The 25,405-nt window shown below is 39.3% G+C and overlaps 2 protein-coding genes across 3 annotated transcripts; both read left to right on the forward strand.

The window, feature by feature from the left end:
* The first annotated feature begins 14,268 nt into the window (after positions 1-14,268).
* Positions 14,269-22,135, forward strand: LOC144560949 (putative ADP-ribosylation factor GTPase-activating protein AGD13). 2 transcript variants are annotated; one of them, XM_078310169.1, is made up of 9 exons: positions 14,269-14,588; positions 15,803-15,879; positions 15,973-16,057; positions 16,339-16,414; positions 16,803-16,966; positions 18,481-18,613; positions 19,119-19,235; positions 20,467-20,562; positions 21,538-22,135. In XM_078310169.1, the coding sequence occupies exons 2-9, from the start codon at positions 15,840-15,842 to the stop codon at positions 21,817-21,819; spliced, it is 993 nt and encodes a 330-aa protein (XP_078166295.1). In that variant the 5' UTR covers positions 14,269-14,588; positions 15,803-15,839; the 3' UTR covers positions 21,820-22,135. The 2 variants fall into 2 exon arrangements, with proteins under 2 accessions (XP_078166295.1, XP_078166296.1); XM_078310170.1 differs by lacking the exon at positions 19,119-19,235 and having other exon boundaries at positions 14,291-14,588.
* A 980-nt stretch (positions 22,136-23,115) lies between these two features.
* LOC144560815 (uncharacterized) lies at positions 23,116-24,232 on the forward strand. Its single transcript, XM_078310056.1, has 3 exons — positions 23,116-23,199; positions 23,364-23,889; positions 24,176-24,232. The coding sequence occupies exons 1-3, from the start codon at positions 23,116-23,118 to the stop codon at positions 24,205-24,207; spliced, it is 642 nt and encodes a 213-aa protein (XP_078166182.1). The 3' UTR covers positions 24,208-24,232.
* Positions 24,233-25,405: the final 1,173 nt, after the last annotated feature.

A 25,405-nucleotide genomic window follows, 5' to 3' on the forward strand; every position in this document is an offset into this window, starting at 1 on the left:
CCAGGCCGTACAAGGTGGGAAGAAGGCTGAAACGGCTAAGTTTGGTACAGGCCGTACCAAGTTTGGTAAGGGCCGTACCAAGGTGTCCAAAAACGCCATTTCTTCGTGTATTTTGCTCCAATCCTGCAGAAAACAAACAAACTCTCAGCACTACCAAATTCTAAGAATATATCAATGAAATGCACATGGTTTTGACAATTTGGAACATGGATTTGGTATGAAATCAAGTCAAATATAGGCTAAATATGCGAGGTATCAAATTCCCCCAAGCTAAACCTTTGCTTGTCCTCAAGCAAAAAGATTCAAACTTGGATTCGAAGCTAGACAACTAAATCTAAATGCTGTTGCAAATCTTAATTGTGAAAACTTACGTGAATCTGCTATGGTTAAGAATTTCTAGAATCATTTTAGTTGTAGTTTGGACATTCCTTTATAAACCGTAATTCACTCCACCAATTGGTCGATTGAACTTCTTATTTTGAGATGCTTTTAATGATTGTAAAGGTTTCATGATTAGGTTTGATCGAAACAATTTTATTCTTTACCAAATCTATGCTTTTATTCATGGTTATTTTAATTTTCCCCCAAGCTTGAAACAAACTTGGGTAAGAAAATTTCAAACATGTGTTGGTACAAGCAAAATCATACATTTATTTATATATATTTTTTTATTCATTCATTTTTTTATTTCCTAGGTTGGGAGGCGAGCTCAAAGGCGTCTAATTCATTTTGAATCAGACTTATTGCCAGTACTCGCTTATTGCTCCTTTTTTCATCATTTTTTTTTATTTTGGGAGACGAGCTCAAAGGCGCCCAATAGGACTTATTGCCAGTACTCTTATTTTCTCCATCTTTTATTATATTATTATTTTTTTTTTATATTCTTTTGCTCATACCAACGGATACTCCAATAGAAAATCTCCATTCCTAAAGGTATAGTTCAGTGTATTCAAATAATTTCGTTCGATACAATCCTAAATTTTTCATCTTTTTCAATCATTAAAAACATCTCAACTTAAGCAGTTCAATCAACTAATCATGGGTTAGTTCTAATTCATTCAGGGCTGTCCTAAATACGACTAGAAATGTTTCAAAGTTACTCTTAATTCTAACAGTTCACGCAAATTTTCACCTAATAATGCAAGAAAATACGAAAAAGTACAAGTAAAAATAACGATAAAGTAAACATGACCTACATGCAAATGTCTCCCCCCCAAGCTTGCCCTGAGCATTGTCCTCAATGCTTCAAGACATAAAGATAAAGAATATGTAAAAGCTCGGGTAAAGGAAAGCGAACCTGAGAAGTCTAGGGTGGTGGTGGGCCAGGCCAGTGACCGTGGTCCATGAAGAATCGCCAGTCAGTCATCTGTCGCTCCATACGCTGAATACTCAGGGCCTGCTGAGCGACATCGGCCCGAATATCGAAAATAGCGTCCCCCTGAGCGGCCTGCGTCTCCTGAATGGCGAGCTGAGACTCGAGCAAGCCGGACTGAGTCGCCTGGATGGCCCCCTGCGAGGCCTGAATAGAGATCTGGGTGGCCTGCATGGAGGAGATGAGGGCGTACATCTCGCGCATGGTAGGCTCATGAGAGGGACCAGCTGAGGAAATGGATGGGCCAGCCTGATATGTGGAAGTGGATGGGCCAAGCTGGAAAGTGGAAGGTCCAGCACCGAATGAGGAAAGGCCTGCAGCAGGAGAAGGGAAAGGTCCCTGCGGAGAGAAGAGAGGGACCTGACCAGGAGAGGGAGGCATCTGGAGTGGAGAGTGAGGAGTCATATGCTCATCCTGATCCTGAACGGGAATGTCGAGCATCTCCACATCGTCCGTGGGTGGTGGTGGTGGTGGAGGTGGAGGTGGTGCGGGGCCCTGCTGGATACGAGGGGGACGGGTAAACAGCCAGGTGCTCCGGTCGTCAAAGGAGAGAGTGACCGGGAAAGGCATGACATAGCTGGCCTGGTCGCCGATGCGCCATGCCCAAACACCTCGTCCATCACGTGCTGCTGCTGGCTGGATAAACTTGTAGTTGTGCAGGGCCGTCAGAGTGAAATGGCGGGGGCCCTTGCACTCCTCATCGCCGATGATCTGGACACCCAGTCGCTCAGCAATGAGCGTGACGTAGGCGGAGATAGAGACAATGCCACCAACCTTGGTGGCGCGCTGGAGGCCGAGCCAGTGGTGGATCATCGCGAGCATCAGATCGGGCCGCTCGAGTGCGTCGTCAGGGCGCAGCATATGATCCAGCAACTGCAGATCCTCGACATTAGCACGGGTCATCGTCTCACCACGTGCAAAGAAGGTGCCGCCGAGGATCCGCAGTATACAGCGGAGGACGGGATGTGGGACATTCAGCTGCTTGAACTCCGGATTGAATGCAGAGCCTGCTCTCCTGCCAGAGATCAACTCCCAGAAGTGGTTGCGATCCAGATCGTCAGCGAATGAGAGGGAGTCCGTCGTCGGGTTTGGTGCAAAACCAAACCACTCGCGCAACTGGGAGAGCCAAACACGGTGAACCTCCTGACGAAGGCGGAACTTGATGTATGGAATATCCTTCTTGTTATATCGAAGCTCCAGAGAGGAGAGGAACTCAAGGGTGAGACCCGAGTATCCTCTCTGGGCGATGCTCCAGAAGGAAGAGGATATCCCAATCCGATCAGTGAGACGTAGGAACTCCTGGTCAAGTCCCAGAGTCTGGAGGGCCGAGAAGTCTACGATCCTCGTATTGGCGAACTTTCTCTGACGGAGGGTCTGGTGGAACTGCGCTGCGCGCTGGGTGGAGTCAGAGACACCCTCATCAGTGCCGTAGGAGTCGGAGGCGTGGTCACTGGAGGGTGTACCAGAAGGCTGGTAGGATGGGCTCTCGTGCCCACCTCCAGAACCGGCCTGAGAGGCACTCCTAGACGAGGACTCTCCTCCATCCCGAGACTGCGATGCGCTCCTGGAGCTACTCCGGCCGGAGAGACGAGATGACGTGGGGCCAGAAGCGGAGGGGACGGAGGACTCAGAATCAGACCCGGAAGGAGTGGGGGTGTGCGAGAGTTGCCGACGCATCTCGCGAAGACGCTCTTGGCGTTGCTGTTGAGCGTACTTGCGTTGGCGTTCTGTGTTCGGGTCGGACATGTACGTCTCACACAAGACCTAAGCAGATGAAGGCCGGTCTGGACTGGTACGGGTGGGGTGTACAAGTCTGGTACGGGTAGGCCGTACCAGTCAAGTACGGGTAGGCCGCACAAAGTGGTACGGGTAGGCCGTACAGGACGTTGTACAGGCCGTACCGGACTTGGAACTTGTGCTGGTAAGGTTAGAACCTGGTACAGGCCGTGCAGGACTTGGTACAGGCCGTACAAACTGGTACCAACACCAAATTGGTAATATCAGTGCTCAGAAAGCTCAAACCAGGTACAGAACACAAAAATTTGGTCAATTCAAATGAAACAAGTAAGCACTGGTACAAGGTCTGGTACCTGTGCTGGTGCTGGTACGGGCCGTACAGCCTGGTACGGGTAGGCCGTACCAGGGTTAGGGTTTGGCAGAAAAATGGCAGAACCGTTTATGGAAAGGAAGAGAACAACGAAAATGGAAATGGTGACAAAAAATGGAAAAGAGAAAGAAAGAGAAGACAACTTACTCGAAGAGAGACGTGGTGCGGCCTTCACTGGTACGGGTTGTACTGGTGCGGGGCCGTACGGGAGTAACGGAGGCGGCAGGGAAGGAGGAGAGCAGGCAGAGAGGAAGGAGGGAAGGTTGGTGCGCGGCAGGAAGGAGGAAGAGAAAGGGAATAAGTGAGGCAGAGAGAAAGAAAGAGAGAGAGAAGGGTACGGCGGAGGGAGAGAGGAAGAGAAGGTGCGGGGGGGGGGTTTAAGAAGAAGGGTACAGCATTGAATGCACCCCTGCGTCGCCCATCCCTAGGTACGGCCTGGCCGTACCAATCTGGTACGGGCCGTACCGGCCTTTCTTGAGCCGTGCCAACCCTAGATACGGCCTGGCCGTACCAATCTGGTGCGGTCTAGCCGTACAAAGTCAGTACAGCCTAGCTGTATCAGGGAAGGTTGCTGTTCTTTTGCCCTTGAAGACTTCTCAATCTCGCTTATGATGCAGAAAAAGAAAACATGAATGCATGTCTAATTGTTCCTAAGATACAAAAATAGGCTTGGGCTGCCTCCCAAGGAGCGCTTGTTTTAGGTCTTGAGCTCGACCATCTCTCTGTTATGCTTCAAATCGGGCGGGATCAGGCGGTTCTGGGCGGAGCTCCCACTTCAGAGGTGTACAGACCGTGTGCTGGTTTGCTGATAAAGTCCTGAGCCTGCATGGGGCTGGATGAGCGCCTATCACCTTCTCGATCAAGTCCTCAATCACCGTTTGCTTAGCTTTCAAATCCTCCAATAATCTGAGGATGCGAGCAGGGTCGAGGTCTGCATTGAAAATCACAGGACAAGAGGTATTTGGGTCTGAGGACTCATACATGAGGTTAGCTGGAAGAGGTTTGAGTTCGGGAGTCAGCGGCTCCATGTGAACCTTGACGCGGTCCGCGTCAGGTTCACTCGGGTCGCGTGAAGACCTCGCGTCAGCTTTATCAGATCCTCGTTCTCTGTTTTCCAAGACTTCGAGCTGTGGCATGCGACCCGCGTGGGATTCATCCGGTCTGTATTGCCTTCGAGATTGTTCTTTGGCCAATTGATCGACCACACCAAGCCAGCAGCATGTTTCTGTTTCAGAGGGGCACTTCATAACTCGGTTGAGATTAAACTCCACTTTCTCATCTCCAATCCGCAGAGTCAGAGTTCGGTTCTCCACATCAATGAGTGTTCGAGTCGTCTTCAAGAATGGCCGTCCTAGAATGATGGGAATTTCTTTGTCCTCCTCCATCTCCATCACCACAAAATCAGTAGGGACATAGAATTTTCCGACTAGAACTGGCACATCCTCCACTATGCCGAGTGGTACCCTGACAGAAGAATCAGCAAGCTGTAGAGTCATGCGCGTGGGTTTGAGCTCGCCTACTCCCATGCGCTCAAAGATGGTGCGTGGCATGAGACTCACGCTGGCCCCTAGGTCACACAGGGCTCGCTTGATGGTAGCTTTCCCAATTTTGCAAGGAATTGAGAATTTACCAGGGTCTCCCAGTTTGGGTGGTAGCTCGCTGTTCAGAATGGCGCTGCACTGCTCCGTTAGTTTCACAGTCTCTTGCCCCCCCAAGCTGCGCTTGTTGGATAGAATGTCCTTCAAGAACTTGGCATAAGTAGGCATTTGAGTCAAGGCATCGGTGAACGGGATTGTGATGTGCAGCCTTTTGATCACCTCAATGAATTTCGCGAATTGTGCGTTCAATCTGGTCTCGGCTAATCTCTGGGGGAAAGGAACGGGTGGCCGGTATGGGGGTGGTTTCTCATTTCCTTTCTTCTTTTGACTCCCTAACGCTTCAAATGAAGGTTGTACAGGTCTCGCTGAGCTGGTACAACCCGTACTCGCTTGAGGTGGAATGAGGTCAGCACGTCCTGGATTTACCTCGCTCGCTGGAATCTGCACAGGGGTCAGGGTCGCGTCAGGTGCCGGATCAACTGTGATGTCAATCGGCATTGGTGGTTCATCATAGTGGGTCCCACTTCTCAGAGTAATCGCCTTAACCTCTCCTCTCGGGTTGGGTTCTGGTTGAGCTGGAAGCTTCCCAGGTTGAGGTTGGCTTGAGGTGACCATCTGGCTCAGCTGCTCCAACAACTTGCTTTGGGCAGCCATCTGAGTCGTCATGCTTTGCATCTGCTCCCACATCATTTGATTCATCTTGCCCTGCTCATGGGTGAAATCATTCGCTCCGGTAGGCGCATGTGATTTTGGGGGATCAGATGGAGCTGCTCGGTTGCCTTGATTGGAAAAGGAAGCGTTCTGGTAGAAGTTCCTGTTGCCGTTGTTGTTGCTGTTGCTCGAAGATGGGTTGCCCCAGTTATTGTTGTTGGGAGGGGGGTTGTTCCAGTTGTTGTTCGCTCGATTGTTCCATGTGTTGTTGTTGAAGGATGGTCTCTGAAAGTTGTTGAAGGGCGGTCTGGAAGAAGAGTTGTTGAACGGTGCAGGGTTGTTCTGGTTCGACCTCCAATGCTGCTGCTCAACTGGATCTTTGGAATAAGACCGGCTGAAAGGAGGTCTCGGGAAGAAAGAAGGTTCGCTGTTGAGAGAGTTGACCTGCTCGCTTTCCTCGTCTTGTTGCGCCAGCGGGCACTGCTCGTAAGCGTGCCTCTCATCTCCGCACATGACGCAGGCTTGAGGTTGCTGTTCGACTGCCTTGACGCTGAGCTTGTCCATCGCTCTCTGCATGGCGTCCATCTTGGCGGTGAGAGCAGTGATGTGATCCACCTCGTACTTGCCACCTCCTTGGTTACCTCCTTGGCCTCCTCTTCGTCGTGAGTTTTCGCGGCCGGACCACTGCTGGTTCTGCGCCATGCTGTCTATCAAGTTCATAGCCTCTAAAGGCTCCCTTGACATCAGCGCGCCTCCCGCAACAGCGTCGACGTAAGCACGAGTGCTCTCGTTCAAGCCGTCGTAAAACGTTTGGATCAAGAGCCAGTCTGGTATACCGTGGTGTGGACAAGAGTATTGCAATTCTCTAAACCTTTCCCATGCCTCATTCAGGGGTTCATCAAAAATTTGGTTAAAGCTGGTCAGGTCATGTCTTACCTTGGCAGTTCGTTTATGAGGGAAAAATCTGGTCAAAAACAATTTGGACAGTTCCCTCCAAGTCAAAACCGAGTCCCTGGGTAAAGATCCCAACCATTTCTTTGCTTTGTCCCTAAGAGTGAAAGGAAATAGAGCAAGCTTGGTGTAATCAGAATTCTCACCGTTGGTCTTGATGGTCGTGATGCACTCGAGGAAAGTCTGGAGATGGGAGTGCGGGTCCTCGTGATCGAGTCCATGGAAGGTGTTCTGCTGCACCATGTTGACAACCCCTGGATTGAAGTTAGGTTGTTGTCCTGGAATGCGCGGCAGCCGGATTGCACCTCTCACATCTTCAGCCCTTGGCACATTGAACTCTCTCAAGGTTCGGGGCATGAAATCATCCATCTCGTGGTCAGACTGATCGGTCAGCTCTGCTTCTCTGTCTTTGTCCTCCTCTCGCTCACGCCTGTCCTCTCTGCTCGGATGTTCGGACATCTTTTCTTCAATGCGGGTCGCGTCTGATGTGACTCGAGTCGCGTCGAGAGAGGTCTGGGCAGGGACAGTGTCGTCTGGAGGAGTGTCGTCAAAGAGTGGCCCTCTGCTCCTCAGTTGGTATTTCAATCTGAACTTTCCTGCAGGAGGTTGTTCGAGAGCCAGTTTTTTTAGTAATAAGAAAGAGTAGCGTAAAGGAAAAGATACAAGTTAAAATCTAGATTAGCTAAAATAAGCAAAAATCCAGAGAATGATAGCCGTCCCCGGCAACGGCGCCAAAAACTTGATCGGCGTAAAAGCGCAACGCAAGTTTCGGTACGCTTGGGGGCGTACCTTTTAAACCGCGGTTACACCTTCCGATTAGGGTTGCAAGTGCACAACCCTATCGAGGAGTATAATCGGGTATCGATCCACAGGGACGGTTTCTTTATCTAGAATTTTACTTAGCTTAGCTAAAGACTAGAAGTGAGAAAAATGGGTTTTGGTGTTTAATTTTCCTAAGGAATCAACTCAAGCAATCACACAATGATATAGAATAGAAAATGTGCAAGAAAAGGTATAAACTGTGTTTTGATTTGGGATAAAAGGTGTTTCAAGGGTTTCAGACTTCATCTCTGATTTGCCTCTAGTGGTACGGGCCTTACCAAGTTGGTACGGCCAGGCCGCACCAACCTGGTATGACCAAGCCGTATGGGGCTTGGTACGGGTAGGCCGCACCACTCTTGTAAGGGCCGTACTGGTTTACCAGAACAGAGCTTACAAGTTCGAGTTGATGCATTTCTTGCTGGTACCTCGTATTAAACTCTTGATAAAGGTTCAATTGACCATACCTAAGGTTCCTAAACCTCAACTCTCGTTTGTTGGTTCAAGATCTAAGTTTTGGATTCAATTCTTCACCTTCTAGGGTTTCTAAACCTCAACTCTCGTGTTTTGGTCCAGATCCTCTAGTTGATTGATTGGAGATCTAAGGTAACCTCTAATCTGTCGATTAGAGGAGAATTCAACCTTTCGGCTTCAATTCGATCAAGTCTACCTAAAGGGATTGGTTTGGTTGAGAGAAGGCAATGGTCACATGACCTTGTTAGGGTTGATCTACCACTATAGGCACACCACATGCAATCACAGAAACACAAAGCAATCAAGACAAGCAAATTCACAATCAATTCAATCACAAGAGTTCATACAAGATCCAAATCAAGAAAAGCAACACAAATCAAGAAAATCCATCTACAAACCCTAGAAACAAAAGTCTACTACTCACAAGTCATGGATCTGTCCAGATATACAAGAAAAGAGATAGAGAAAGTCATGAAAGAACTAGATTGAAGATCGGGAATGGAGAAGGTGTAGATCCGTCGATTCTCGCCTCTTCCTCTTCCTTGATCTTCTCTTCTTGCTCCTTTGCTCTCTTTCTCTCTTTCACTGAGCTCTCAATCTGGAATGAAGTGGAATCCCCGAAAATGGAGAGATCCCCCGCTATATATAGCCTCTGCCAAGATTTGAATTCTGTCAGGCGGCACCTATGTACGGCCCGTACCAATTTGGTACGGCCAGGCCGTACAAGGTGGGAAGAAGGCTGAAACGGCTAAGTTTGGTACAGGCCGTACCAAGTTTGGTAAGGGCCGTACCAAGGTGTCCAAAAACGCCGTTTCTTCGTGTATTTTGCTCCAATCCTGCAGAAAACAAACAAACTCTCAGCAGTACCAAATTCTAAGAATATATCAATGAAATGCACATGGTTTTGACAATTTGGAACATGGATTTGGTATGAAATCAAGTCAAATATAGGCTAAATATGCGAGGTATCAAGTTAAACAAAATTTTTTACATCTACCTTAAGCTACGGATTAAATGAATCAAGAAGATCCATTTAATCATATTTACAGATCTACTCCATAATTGATTTTCTAAAGCTTTAAATCTATTTATCAATTAAATAAATTAATATAACATGTTTATACCTTGTTTTCAAATCACAGTTGGAATGCAGACCGAGCGAGAAGAGCTACACCAGGGAAAGAATTGACTCGGAGTATCACACATGTGATACCTCTATCGGTTATCCACCAGGACTAACCGGAGAGCAGTTTATTTCTTCTGTCAGAAATACCGTAAACCGCGGAATTCTGTAGAAACACTATTCACCGAAAAAGGGACAGATTAAATATATTTAAGACTCCAAGTTATTCCGTTTCACTTAAAAGCAAAACAAGAAATACCGTAGAGTTTGCAAAAATATATTTTTCCGAATCTCGTAATAAACGAAACCGGGGAAGAGAGAAAAACCGATTAACGAAGCAATCAGATTAACACGTGAATTAGTAAGTTTTCTCTCTACCCTCACCCCTCTATTTATAGTGTTTTGAGGAGGTTCGCAAAAGACCGAAATACCCCTCAAAACAAATCTATTTACCAAAATACCTTGACACCTCATGCTTTAATATGTGAAATGACCAAAATACCCCTTCCACACTCTTCTCCATGCTTCTACACCCTAAGGTGTCATGCAAGGTGGCATAGGTGTGAAATGACCATTTTGCCCTTGGCCCATTAAGGCATGAATAGTAAAAGGCTTTGATTTTGGGCTTTGACTTTGGGCTTTTAATTTTAATTAAGGCTTCGATTATTTTTGGGTTTTTAAACCCATAATTCAAATCCATAATTAACAAATTAAAATCCAAATCAAATATATATAATTGTCATATACAATTATATTTCTTTTCGGTTGTTGTTCGGTAACTTTTATACAACGTAATGTGTACGTTTATAAATTAACCGTTGTTTCTGCTTGTCATTCTAAATGACATTTATAATTTAATTATAACACGTATAATTAATTATAACCATCTTACTATTGATCATAACCAATTTATAATCAATCACAATAAGATTCTCCGATTAACTCCTATATGGTGTGACCCAATAGGATCTGTGTTATGTTGGTAAATAGAGTTAAAACTGTTTTAACTTCTATAATCATGAGCCGTATCTGGCAGTATACATCATGACCATCCAATTACACAGATGATGCTGTACAGTACAATATCACGATCCAGTAAACAATTTACTTGTGTCTGTTATTCTGTCTCATAACTATCAGATTAGTTTCAAGGTAGATGTGTGTCATCCTTGCTAACTGAATCTTTTCTTGATCTTGAGCAGATTATCAAATATAATTACTCTTGTAATTATAGCGCTAGTAGATAATCTTACTCTATCAAGGGGCCCAGTGATGCTATAGCTCGTATAAAATACTAGAGACAAATAGTATTCTTGGTAAACTATCACTTCCTCAGCTAAGCTATACATATGGAAAAGCTACCGTTATGACTGCTTTTTACGGACAGTGTTAGATAACAATCACACATACATATTTCTCAGTGGGAACGATAAATACCTCATATTGTAGAACCTGACACTGAATGAAAACATAAATGACACGAACACAATTCTATTTAATGTTTCATTCGGGATCTGTCAAATACCATGTTCCTAGAACATGTATCTATGTGATTAAAATGACATCTCGTGTTAGGTGGTTTGTAAAACTTAACCATCTTTTAATCCACATACTAACCTTATCGCGGTAATTAGTGTTCCTGCTAATTACCTTGGTCAGTGACCTTTTAAGAGTATATATCATCTATATTATGGAGTTTCACAATTTCAGTCATGAACTCGAAATGATCCATAAATGCAATAATACTCAAGGCAACAAAATGATATATAAATAAACATTCAATTCATGAACAAAGCTTTATGATAAATTATCGTATTATTGACTTCTAGATTATTACAAACTAATAGTTTTGACCTGTGCTGAGGTGTTGTTGTGCTGACTTACGAAGTGCTGGTACCAGTGGTACCAGCCCAGTATACTACTGGTATGGTGCTGATTTTGTGTGTATACCAGCCTTTGAACTGACAGGGACCATTTTTGCGAAATGTTAAAAGTTTAGGGGTTGTTATGCAAATTAACCCTATGGTGTAAATAATTTTAAGTAAAGGGCCAAAGTGTAATAAGGTGAAAGTTTATATAAGGGCCGACCATATATATATAATTTTGGAATTGGGCTTGAATTAAAATGATTATAAATGGGTCGAAGGGTATAAAGGAATTGACGGATTAAAAGACGGCTTTTGAAATTTAAGTTTGATAATGTAACCGGATTAAACCCGGCATACATGTAAAATTGGTGTAGATTCGGTCGAGCAAGACTTCGCGGGACATTTTGAGACGTCTGAACCATAACTAAGCGATACGCTCGTCGTAATCAGGTGCGGGATTCTTGGACTTGTTTGATACTTTATTTTCAGGAATTAAACTGTGTATTCGTTTGTCATGTTGAATATCATTGATTGCATCATCGAATTGTGTAAAGCATTTGCATAGCCCAATCAAATTAAACTCGAATTGATGTGACTTGAGTGATTTGCATGCTGGTATGGTTGTAGGTTGTGTCGATCTATTATGATCTGATTTGATTGAAAGTCACCACGATTTGATATGTATGTGAATGGATTTACGAAGTTAAGCACTTGGATTCAATGAATTTGCAAAGTTGAGCTGTATGCTGGCTTTGATTCCCAGGATCCTAATGGCTTTGAAAAGGTTGCGCTTTGCAAAGGTGAACGGCCCTCAATGTTTCCCAGTACCGGTTGGGACGAGGGAGGGTGATTATGTTATGATGTGTGAATTGGAATCGTGGGTGACTAGTGTGTAACATCTGTGGCTCGGTGGCATTCTCCTACGTGTTAATGCATTTGGACGGTCAATTGAATATTGCGAATATTGGAAATTATTCTAAAGAGAATTTTCTTTATGTGACTTGAACCAGACCTTAATAACTGTTAAACCAAGCAATTGTAGATGAGTGTCAGATAAAGGGTCCAGCTCGGTGGGACGTCTGTAGGTGTCAGTAACCCTACAGACGAGGGTTTGATAAAGGGTCCAGCTCGAAAGAACATCTATAATTGCTACAAGCCCTAATGAATCGAGTAAGCCAAAATATGTGTTGTGTTTGAAATTCATCTTGGGAATTCCGTTAACTGTGATTCATCTGATTAATTGTTGTCGAGCATTGGCATTCTGTTATTTATGAATATATATCTGTTTGAACTGTTTTGGTTTGGGTTTTATTTTTGAATATAGAGTTTGATTGCAAGTCCAATAATCTAACTGTGGCAAATTTCGCATTGAGAATTTATTCTCACCCCCTCCCTTTGGGTCATTTTCAGGTTTATTACATGGATACAGCAAATGAGGATATTGGTAATGCATATAAAAGATCCACTGCCTTGCGTATATATATGTCTTAATAAATATACGCGGCAGGCTGTCAGACCCGGAATTTGGGGTGTGACAGCTAGACTCTCAAATTTCTTCTCAAAAAAATTATCAGATTCAACAAAGTTTAGTTTTTAATTTTTTTGCCGTAATTTATTTACTGGCGAGTCGTATTACTTCCATTTTAACTTATTCAGAGCTGCGAGCATTATTTCTTGCATTGATTATTCATATTCTTAATTTCTTAAGATTATGTCATATACATAATAAGTATATTTTTATTGAAGCATAAGTATCTCACTAAATTATTTTTAACATATGATTGATAAAATTCTTATAATTGTAAAAATCAGGATATGAAATTTTATATCAAATAAACTAGATAAAATGTCGTATGTTAAAAATATTTATATGTTAGATTTTATAAAATAAGTTAATACCATATCTTATAATAACTTTTAAAAAGACCCATGTATATATTCTTCAAATCAAAATATAGAGGTTGGCTAAGATCAAAGTGGTAGTTCCTGAGTTTTGGTGCTACCAATTCGTTTTTCAATTTTCAAAGTTCAAAACGTCGATCCGAATCGTTCAAGTCAATCTCTATATTAAAATATGTTTGGATATGCTTGGAGACCAAATTTTATATTTTTTTGAATTTTTTTACTATTTATTAAGCCACTTTGAAAATCGTTGATCCAACGGTGGCTTAACAAAATAGTAAAATCAGAAGCCACCGTTGGATCAGCGATTTTCAAGGTGGCTTAATAAATAGTAAAAAAATTCAGAAAAAATGTAAAATTTGATCTCCAAGCATATTTTAATATAGAGATTGAGTTGAACGGTTCGGATTGATGTTTTGAACTTTGAAAATTGAAAAACGAATTGGTAGCACAAAATCTCAGAAACTACATACTTGAGGCTTTTTATCTTGTACTTTTCCAACCTTTTTTCCTCATCACGTATAATTAGTGCAAACCTTCAACATAGTTCACCTTGTTAAATTGTACGAGATTCAATTCTGAATATATAGTATATTTTTATGGACTAATTATCTCAGGCTAATATCCTGGTCATTTGTGCACTATCTATTACTCCTTGAAAGAGTAGGAAATTTGAAAGACTTTCTGATATGACCTACTTGTATGTGTTGGATTATCTACTACTCCTTTATGAGGTTTCTTATACATAAGCATGGAATTTTAATGAGATTACTTATGTATAAGCATGGAATTTTAATATGTTATTTTTCTTGGCGAGTAGGCGCCACACAGACACAGGACCACATGTTCCAATGAACACTTGATTGGATAGGCCTGGCACCATGGGCGCTTCGTTGGATAGCAATTTCATTAATGCCACGCATAGATCATTCAATTGTCATTTGTCACTTGTCACTGTCAACCTGGATTGATGAGGCGCAGGCGCACAAATGAAACGAATTTGCCTTGGCGAATCTTGTAATTAATTATTAGTTCACACAGAGTCACCTCCCCAAGAACTACAGTACCCGTACTATAGTATAGTACCACACTTAGAAGTAAGAACAATTTTAAATTAATACGGATATGAAAATTACATCTACTTGACCCGCACATATTTATTGACATCCATAGTTCGTTTACAAACACCGGAGCAGGAGGAGAGAGAGAGAGAGAGAGAGAGAGAGAGAGAGAGAGCTTAAGGGTGCGTTTGAATCCTTATGACTTGGGAAATGTCTCTGTACTGAATATAATTTGGTCAACCATGTTTTTTCTTTTAATTATTACCATTTGCTGAAGGGCAAAATGGTCAATCTCTTTTCCAATTATTAATCTATATTTAAGAGATAATTTTCTCTTAAATAAATTATTATATAGGACCTCAGAAATTCGTCTATTTTCCTCTCTTTTAATTAACGGAACATACTTGACGCTCCCTCCAATCTCTCTTCCAATCTATATTCCGATCATCAATTTCATCCATCATTGACGAATTGGTAAGAGAAATTTGAGGGAATAGATGCTGCCTTGACGGAACATAGCGCTATCCCCGATCTCTCTCCCGATCATCAATCACGCCCGCCTTTGAAGAATCGGTAAACAAATAAGAAAGATCAAATCTGAAGACTCAATCAGTCACAAACAACACAACTAGAAGAAAGGAAGAATTGGCGTAAATCAGACGGTGAGTCTCTTCCGATTTAAGCCTTCAATCACCCAAAACCAAAACGAATCCACTCGGTTTGGTTTGGAAATAATCAACGGATAGTGGTCTTCCGATTGATACATTCTCCAAACCATGGTAACAATAACGGACTATTGATTGTGATGGTAGAAGGTCCTAATTTTAAGTAAGGTACTTCACAAATAATAGAATTAAATTGGTTGTGGTTGCGGGGTGGGGGGGTTGGCGCACAGGAAGGAATTCGGTTACTATTATATCATTTTCTTTTATGCCTTTGTGATGTAGTTAGTTATGTAAAAGAACAACAAAGTTACTAATGACTGCATCCAATTTGAGTGCAATCATAGAGAGAAGTACCATTTGATCTTGTGCTGAGGTCGTGTCCCAGTTGTCAGACACAAACCATCCCAAACTTGTGGTACCTATGCAGGGAAGTAGCATTTATTTTCAACAAAATGAACATAGAGAGGAATTTAAATGACCACAAATTCTGGCCCCTCAAATTGGGCAGCTAATATAGTACTTGCGCTTAAGCTCGCAGAAGAATTACAGTTATTGTGTTTGAACAGGGCGTTAGTTAAGAACCAGGGACCACTCTCTTATGAAACTGATTGTGAATAAAAACCTGAAGGGTTACAATATAATAAATTAGTGGCACTATCAGCAAGAATACTGAGGTAAGGAAGTTTATGGCAAAGACACTTACATTCGGTTACTCTTGCTGCTTCAGTGAGTGGTACCACAGTTTGAGACATTTTTCATGAGATCACCTCCCACAAAATCACCATCAACAAGCTTTTTGGTGGGACACTTTTGTTTGACTTCTAAATGAAACAGGAATTTACGCTTCATCTCGCCTTGAGTCACCACGCAACTTTTCGGGCTTTCTGATTATATTTGTCTTGGATCCTGAATCCTTTATTCTTTTGTATTGAATCCAATCCTCTCTGACTCTACTTTTACAACCTTGGAAATGTTTGATGAAAACAGATTAAATTTAACTATGTAGTAACTTCTTGTTATCATATCTTTCTGTCTTTGATTCTTTTTAATGCAATGGAAGGCAATCATCTATCGTTGTTGACATTTTCACCTGTGCCGTTTTTTTTATTAAAAAGGTTGGGTGATATATAATTGTATGAACCAGATTCTGATTATTGTGCTAATTTTCATCTTTTGATTGTAAACTTAATTCTCGAGTCCTTTGGTTGCAGGTTGAAGATTGCCCTTGGTGAATAAAACATTGATAAGATGAGTGGGCGTTACAATAGGCCTGATCGGAATTTTACTGGTGCATAATTTTAGTTTTAATAAAAATAAACTTATACATTGCATTTCATTTATGATCTGGAGAATTAAGCTGTCTTTTTTTAAACATAAATAGGCAAATCAAGGAAGCTGAAGGAGCTTATGCTCAAAAGCGATAATAGAACCTGTGCTGATTGTAGCGGATCTGACCCGAAATGGGCGTAAGTGCCAATTTAAAAACTGTACCAGTATAGTAACTGCTTTTACTGGCTGCTATGGAACTAAATTTTTTTTTTTTTTAGCTTTTGCTGGTCAGTTTGGTGATTAACAGTATTGTTGAGGCACAGTTCCAGAAATGGTAGGTGCCAATAGAATTGGTGGCTGTACCAGTAAACGCAGTAATAATTGCTGCCGTATCCTAGATGCTGAAGTCTTACATTAGTGGTTTATTGTTGTAATGATAATGATTAATTGATTAGTCAACCTCTTTTCTTGTTATCAGTTCAGCAAACATTGGAGTATTTCTATGCTTGAAGTGCAGTGATGTTCACAGAAGTCTTGGCCCAGAGATTTCAAAGGTGATAATAAACAATATTATATAGCTTTCTCTTTCTAATCTTATGTGCACATGCCATAATCATTTCTTATGCTGAATGGAAGTTCTATTGTTGCTGGTTGGGTGTTCAACATTTTGTATGTTATTGCTACTTCTATAATGCCAACTCTATAAATACATAATTATTTTCCTGTTATTTATGTGTTTTAGCACACCTCTACAGGACTATATCTGGCAACTTGTCCCAGACGTGTTCTAAATCTATAAAGTTCAAAACTAAGCAATAATTTCTCAAGGGTGCTTAAATAAACTAAAAAAAAAAACTAAAGTATACTCTAGTCAAAAAAGACATGCGAGTCAAAAGAAAAGTAAAGTAATGACATGGTAGTGAATTATTGGTGTGATTTCAGGTTTTGTCAGTTACACTGGATGAGTGGGAAGACGCTGACATCGACTCGATGATAGAGGTCGGTGGCAACTCTTATGCAAACTCAATTTATGAGGCTTTTCTGCCTCAAGGGTATAAGAAACCTAGGCCTGATGCCAGTATAGAGGAAAGGACTAATTTTATTAGGTATAACATTTTCCTTGTTACTTTTACAAAAGATATAACTTGGAAAATTGCCCTTGGATTGTCATTAAATTGCAAGAATTTTCTTCATTTCACGGAAACCTGTGGTACATGAACCTTTATCCTCTACAACTTGTACAGATCTCTGTCCTTCAGAAATTGGAAAACAGCCACCTTCTCCTTGGGTCATAGTGAGGTCTCTCCTTTCAACCAAATATATTGAACAGGCCTATAATCCTTGATTTGATAAGTGGAAACAATATTCCTCAAAATAATATCCCTTCTGTTTATGGATGAAAATGGATCGGATACTGACGGATAATAGCTAAACAGTATCCATATCCATTTTTAATTTTGAACACAGATATAGATATGAATAGTCTCAGATGCATTTACAAATCAGATATTAAATGAATATGGATACAGATTGAATATTACACGAATACGGATACAAATATAGTTTGGATATTGAATGAAATTATCATAAATTTTATAAAAAAATAACTCACATTGTATATACATTCATAAAAGTTAACTATATAATATTATTTTATAATTAATTTATTAGTTAAAATTAGAGATGAGCTACGGTGAGCCATGGAGTAAAACGTGTTTGTACTCCACGCCATATTTCCATTTTGAAAATCCAAATGACCGATCCGAACCGTTAGATGTGATCTCTATATTGAAATGTGCTTGGAGACTAAATTTTACATTTTTTGGAATTTTTTTACTATTTATTAAACAATTTTGAAAATTGCTGTTTTGCTGTGAACAGTAAAAAACAGTAAAAATTTCTGAACAATCGGATCAGCGATTTTCAGAGTGGCTTAATAAATAGTAAAAATATTTCAAAAAATGTAAAATTTGGTCTCCAAGCACATTTCAATATGGAGAACATGTTGAACGGTTCGGATCGGTCGTTTGGATTTTCAAAATAAAAATATAGTATCATGGAGCACCAACTCATTTTACTCCATGGCTCACCGTAGTCCATCTCTTAAAATTATATATTAACGAACAAAAATTAAAAAATAATTGTCATTATATAGTTAATAAAAATGTACCAGGAAATTATAAATCAATAAAAGATTAATCTTGAGTATATATAGTTTAGTAATTAGATCCAAAATTAATTGGACTTGTAATAATTTTTTTTATTATACTTCAAAGCCCAATCAAAATGATATGGGCCTCTGAAAGAGACATCTAAATTTCAAGAAAATCCGGATTTGGATAATTATCCAAATCCGTATCCTTATCCATTTTCAAATTGAAAACCGTATCTTTATTTGCCAAATATCTGAATCTGGATCTTGATATGAATGGATAATATCTGATCTGTTTACACCCCTACCCCTACAAATGTTATTACCCAAGCTCATGATTTTAATTCAACTAGCTTCAGATTTTTTATGCCAATATTAACTAAAATTGAGCAGAAGAATAATGGCATGTGAAGCAATCAATGCAAGCCAAATTCAGCTGTGATAACAAATGTTCATCTCTTGCACTAGGTCAAAATATGAGTTGCAAGAATTTCTTAAACCAAGCCTGCGCATCGTCTCCAGCAAGATGTCCTTCAGAAACTATGACTCTATAAATTCAATGAAGACCTCCGGCTCCAGTTTTTCAATGAAGAAAATTGAAGTAAGTCGCATTCTGTTTTAATTTTTTTGTATCTACCCCTTAGAGGGCCTCAAGGGAATTTTATAAATAGTAGCCATGATGTCTTTATTCTTCAGAAGGGTTGTGGTGGAAGAGGGGGGGGGGGGCGTTGTGGGGGTTACAAATATGATATTTTTGGCAGTTTGAAGTGGTATGCATGAACAATTATTCTTTTTTTTCCCCTTGCCTTTACTAGTACGATTAAATCGATAGAAAGATCTAGGTAAGTACACTTGTATTATCGCTTTCCCTATTAATCGAGCAATTCCTGCAGGAATGTAACTGAAAAGTTTAGGAAGGTATACTCCTGTGATCTCAAGTCCAATTGAGAAGACCCCAAGTAAAACACTAGTTAGATACTCATGTTAAAAGAATCAAAAGTATAACTACTGTTGCAGTACCTGAATGCTACCTATGATCCAGTAGCAGACTTTAGGTTGTAGATGATAACAACTAGGTATTATAATTTTCCTAAATGATCTCATAGGAAGATACAAGAGAGTTTGTGGGAGACATAAATGTCAAGGTGGTTAAAGGTACCAACTTGGCAGTACGCGACATTCGCTCTAGTGACCCTTATGTTGTTATACACCTCGGCCAGCAGGTAATTTGTTCATTTCATATGTACAATTTATTGCTATATTTGTTGCCGGACTGGTCAGTACTGAGCTGATTTTGGAAGTTATGGGCATTTAAAATTCTGTTTCATTTTGCCTTCTTTTTTGTTGGGGTGATGGAACAGCTGGTGCTTAGCAGATGCACCAAACTTTAACTGAAGAATGAAAATTATAACCATGGAACAAATATATATACCCCCTCTCAAAATCAATATGACTGGTACCTCTGTTACATGGGAAGTATTCCCCACACCTGTCATCTTTGGGTCTCTTCAAATGTTCCAAAGATCATCTCTTTCTCCATTATACTACACAAATGGTGAAGGGAGGGTATTTTTGGCATATTTTCTAGTGAGGGAAGTTTTGTAGGGCTGTAGCCTATATTTGGTATAGTTTGGGAAGATGATGATGATGATGATTATTATTGTTGTTGTTGTTGTTATTGTTATTACTATACTACTACTATTATTGTTATTATAACCATTATGTTGAGTAGAATCAGGGTGTTCTTAAGCTCACCAAGTCCTTTGTGAGGTTAACTCCGAAACCTATCATATTGACTTCAAACTGTTGAAACTGATCTACTTCACAAGTGATGTGTTTCACATGTCAAATTTATAAAATTTCAAATTAACTTAGAATAAAGTCAAGTGGTAAAAAAATGACGAAAAATGAACGCACTAAATTAACTTATAAACATTCTTTTTTAGATCGCTTGACTTTATACTAAATTAAGTTGAAAATATATAAATTTGATATGTAAACACATCACTCGTGAAATAGATCGGTTTCAACGGTTTGGATCTGATGTTTGAAGTCATTTCGATAGGGTTTGGAGTTAAGCTCACCAAAGGGCTTGGTGAGCTTATACTCTCATTATGTTATGATCATCATCTTCTTATTTTTAATTTTTATTTCCTCCTTTTTTTTTTTTGGGTGTTGGGTGTGTTGGGTTGGGGGGGGGGGGGGGGGGGGGGGGGTATTGGGTATTGGGTGGTGAATGTTCTGTTCTGCAGGGAGGTGTACATCCTATTTTGACTTCTGCAATTTACCCATAAAATTGAACCACGAAAGGATAAAAGCATGCAACAACTCATTCTGTACTGTGCCTTGTGAAGGCAGCATTCCTTGATACATTTTGTTTCTGAATAAATGATACCATGAGAATTCCCTCATTTTTCATTTGTCTAACATGGATTAGCTTGATTTATATTTCAGAAAGTACAGACGACAGTGAAAAAGAGCAACCTGAATCCTGTCTGGGATGAAGTGTTTAAGCTAAGGGTTCCTCAGCATTATGGTCCTCTAAAGCTGGTTTGTTGACTAGCAAAATTATATAATCTTTTAATACATCCAAATTTTATAAGATAATGTGAACAAGTAATTGAAACAAATATTATCATTTTTGAATTTCCATCTGGTATTTGTTGGGGATTTCAATACTGACCTGACAAATTTACTGAACTAACTATTTGACAATTTGATTGAAGTTAGGAGCATGTTATTTAACTAATCTCATGCCCTAAAATTTTTAACTAATAGAAAGGTTTGGAGCATAATTCATTTCACTGGGAGAAATAGAAGCAAAATATCAACTCTGTTAAAGAAAAAATTCGAGTCAGTTTCAATTTTAACTTTAATAGTTCTTGAGAGATGGTATTACATCTTAATGAAGTGCTGCAAATGCATTGCCAAAGTGGGTTCACCAACTTTGTAGTATAACATTTTCACATAAAATATATTTTGTTCTCATGTATAATGCACCTTAGTTTAGATACAAGGAGCAGGTTTAACCATGTTCACCAACTTTAATTTTGGTATACCCTTGTCATGCTTTAAATATACTAGATCAGGAGTAGAACTAGGGTGTTCCTAAGTTCACCAAGTCTCTTTGTGAAACTCAACTCTAAAATCTATCGCATTGACTTCAAATGATGAATCCGAACCGTTGAAACTTATATACCTTACGAGTATGCGTCTACATGCAAAAAATTTAACCTTTCGTATTAGTTTAGTATAAAGTCAATTGGTCAAAATTAGAAGTTTTATAAATTAACTTTATTGCATTCATTTTTTGAATGTTTTTTGACCACTTGACTCTCTACAAAAATAATTCAAAAACTTAAAATTTTTGCATGTAGATGCATCACTCGTAAGGTAGACGGGTTTCAATTGTTCGGATTCGTAAGGTAGACCTAGTTTTACTCACTAGATAAGTATTCACTTATGCCGCCTTACAAACTATATATATATTTTTTATTTTTTTATTTTATTTTTTTTAAATGATAGCAAGTATACGACCACGACTTGTTCTCGGCTGACGACATAATGGGGGAGGCAGAGATTGACCTCCAGCCGATGGTCACGTCAGCTCTCGCCTTTGGTGACCCTTCTGTTTTCGGTGACATGCAGATTGGGAAGTGGTTCAGGACCAGTGACAATGCCCTAATAGATGACAGCATCGTAAATATAGTAGACGGTAAAATCAAGCAGGAGGTGTCTCTAAAATTACAAAATGTTGAGTCCGGTGACCTTGACCTCGAGCTCGAGTGGGTTCCACTGGAGGAATAAAGTGCAAGTTTAGTCTATTTGCGCTCTTCCTTTCCTGTTTTGATTTGCTTGCTTTTTGAGGATTTCTTCTGCTCAGATGTAACTTGTATTATGGTGATGTAATTTATAAGGTCGTGGTGTTAGTTTTTGGTATATTTGTGTCAATTAATTTTCATTTTTTTAATCTCACCGTTATTCAGTTGCTTTTGAAAGCATATGATTTCCTAGCATGTTTTTATGAGATGTTAATAAAGGAAATATTAGTTGTAAGTTATGACTAGCAAAATACTTGTCATTTATAGTTGTTGTGGTAATACAAATGAAATTGAGGGACCTATTTGAAGTTTGGTATTTGTTTTCTAGCTACTCAATACTCAAATGATATCATATTTGATGAATGGATGCTAATCGGTTTATTTGAGGAAAACCGTAGAACACTCAAGCTGAATGCTTTATTCTGGTTTAGTTTCTACATTGTAGCATAATTATTTTGATTTCGTCTTGCTATCTGCTGTTCCGCAATCGATATGACATACAAATTTTGAACGGCCATGGTTTTGAGAATTATATCTGATATGATACAGGTAGAGAATTGGTTTTCAAAGCTCTCGGATTCAGTATGGTTTATAAATGCAAAAATTGTTATATTAAAAAATAAAAACATTGAGTATATCATAATACTTCCAGAACTCATGCAAGTGACTTGAATTTGCCGTTCAAACAAGAAATGAAAGCGAAGCATTGAAGTTATGTTACGGCATTTTTGTATTTTATGTCTATAATAGAACTTGGATTTTTCTATGAAATTGGAAGTGTGTTTACCAAAGATTAGGAGTATATATGATCCTTGTTCATCTAACACTTTACCAAATCTCTTCTTTTATTCTGTTCTGGAATAATATTATATTATTATGGTATCTGATACCCTCTCAAGTAAAATTCTGGTACCAAAACTCTTCTTTTATAATAAATTTGGAATAATATTATGGTATCTGATACCCTCTCAAGTCAAATTCTGGTACCTAAACTCTTCTTTTATAATAAATTTGGGTATCAAATCTTTTCTTTGTGCTGCAAGAGACACGAAAAGCACTCTAAATGGGGAAAAAAAAATATAAAACCAATGCCATAATTCAATACACTATCCACTCTTTGCGCAAAATTAGCTGCTTCAGTTGGGGCATGTAGTAGATTAGGAGTATGTATTTTTTTTTGCTTTATTTGTTTCCAGAACGATGTATCGCATGTAAACTCCTATTGGTTTGTTTGAATAAATGTCCAAGGGCTTCCAACCCAAAAAAAAAAAATAATAATTCAATGCACTATCAGATCCGGGTTCACCCTGACCCCGCACAATTTTTTCATAGCACCCATCACCACCATCAATTACAGAAGGAGCTGGTATCTGGCATGGGTCAGGACCTCTGAACTAACCATATCTCCCGTGAAAAATCTCTGGTCAGCCCTGGCTTGCGGCTGAAAAAGTTGGATTGGTGTCATATTTCTTAGAGTAATGATTTTGTCCTCCTCACTTTAGTCCCCTAACAGTCCCCTAACTGTCAAAGTCAATAAAGAGAAATAAAATATATCATTTCTCTTCCGGTTTCATTTTCCAGTTGAATTGGCTCTTTCTTTCTCTCCCAACTCTATTCTCTCCTGAAAAGAAAATCCCTCTTTGCCTCCTCCGCTCCGCTCAATCTCCTCCGCCTCCTTCGCTCGATCTTCTAGTTGGATCCTTTCCAACTTCGCTCGATCTCCCAGTTGGATCCTCTCTGCCTCCTCCGCTCGTCTCACCTCGATCTCTGGCTGAAACTTCATCGGCCTTCGGCTTGACCTCCGTACCGACGTCGAAGGCTGAGGCAGTGATCTTCAACAAGGCGGCTTTTGGTGCAGAGGAGGCTAGTCGTGCATGCTGCATCAAACGCAAGTCTAACCAGAGAAATACTTTCTTTATAAGAACCTCTCAGTCTCTCTTTCCCCTCCTCTCCACCTCCAAAGTAGACATTTCTCTTTCGCTATCAGCTCTAAGCAAGCTCGCAGTCATAGCGTTCGAAAAGGTCAAGGTCGTCAACCCCATCGTCAAGATGGACGGTTAATTAGTATTTTCTCTTTTTCCTCTGATGTGTTTTACAGTTTTTGATCTCTCGATCAGAGTCGCTTTACATCGATTGATCGGCGGTTCTCCTGTCAAGATCTAAACTTGAGATCTGGATTCACTTGAAGTGTATACAAAATTTTTTAATTTCAAGCATTAGAAAAAAGATCACAATGATCTATGCATTAGATTGAAGTTTTAATTGCTGTTCCGATTTAGATTTTTAATTGCATTAAAAATGGTGTTACTTTTTACTAATCTGATTTTGTGCTATTTAATTAGATGATCAAAGGTGCGATCTTGGCACTCCATGAGGATTGGGTCAAGCTCCTACGCCATAGCCAAACATAAAAAAATTTAAAGTCAAATATTGTTTCATAACAATATACACTTTCACGCTTAAGTATGAATACTAAGTGTTTTAGATATCAATAAATCATATAAAGTGTGTATGAAAAGAATAATAACACAAATGAGTGGATATGAATATTTCATGTCTTAACTATTGGTAAAACATATACATCACAATAACACTAAAATTTGACCAAGTAGATATGAATACTTACTGTCTTAAAAATTGATAAAACATATGCATCACAGTAACAACAAAATTTGACCAAGTAGATATGAATACTTGTTGTCTTAACTATTGTTACTTACCGTTTCATATATTAATTGTTTGAATATTGTCAATTTAAAAAAAATGTTAAATTAAGATACTTTACAATGTAACAATTCATATTTCAGTTATTAGTATGAATACTATTCTCGGATCAACATATTCAAGCACCAAACAAATTAATTAATTTAAGTTACTTTACAACATAACAATTCACACTTCAATGTGTAAGTATGAATACTTGATATATTATATATTTTTTTTAGAAATACAAATGCCATATGTAAAGAATTCATACTTCACTTATATTTTACTATTTTTATGCATTCTAAATTTTGCTACCAATTGGTACTAGCAAAAAAAAATGATTCTGGTACAGTTAGGGGCTGTTTTGTAAGTTTCTATTATTACATGTTGATATAGTTCTCTAGCTTTATATTATTTTTAATTTTATGAACTTGATAAATATGAATACTAAGTATTTTAGATATTAATAATTCAGATAAAACATGTATGAAAATAATAATAACATAATTAAATAAGTATATATGAATACTTCATGTCTGAACTATTGGTAAAATATATGCATCACAATAATACCAAAATTTGACCAAGTAAATATTAATACTTCATGTCTTAAAAATTGATAAAAGTACATATGCATTACAGTAACACCAAAATTAAACCAAGTGGATATGAATACTTATTGTCTTAAATATTGTTACTTATCGTTTCATATATTAATAATTTGAATATTGTCAATCTAAAAATTCATACTTCAGTAGTTAAATATGAATACTTCATATGATAGATCTCACGCATGTATTAATACTAAGTTTTTCAGGTATCAATAAAATTTCGTATTTTATATTAATACAACGTAAATATACGCA

Source organism: Carex rostrata, chromosome 10 (genome assembly GCF_964058835.1).
Source record: "Carex rostrata chromosome 10, lpCarRost1.2, whole genome shotgun sequence".
NCBI lineage: Eukaryota > Viridiplantae > Streptophyta > Magnoliopsida > Poales > Cyperaceae > Carex > Carex rostrata.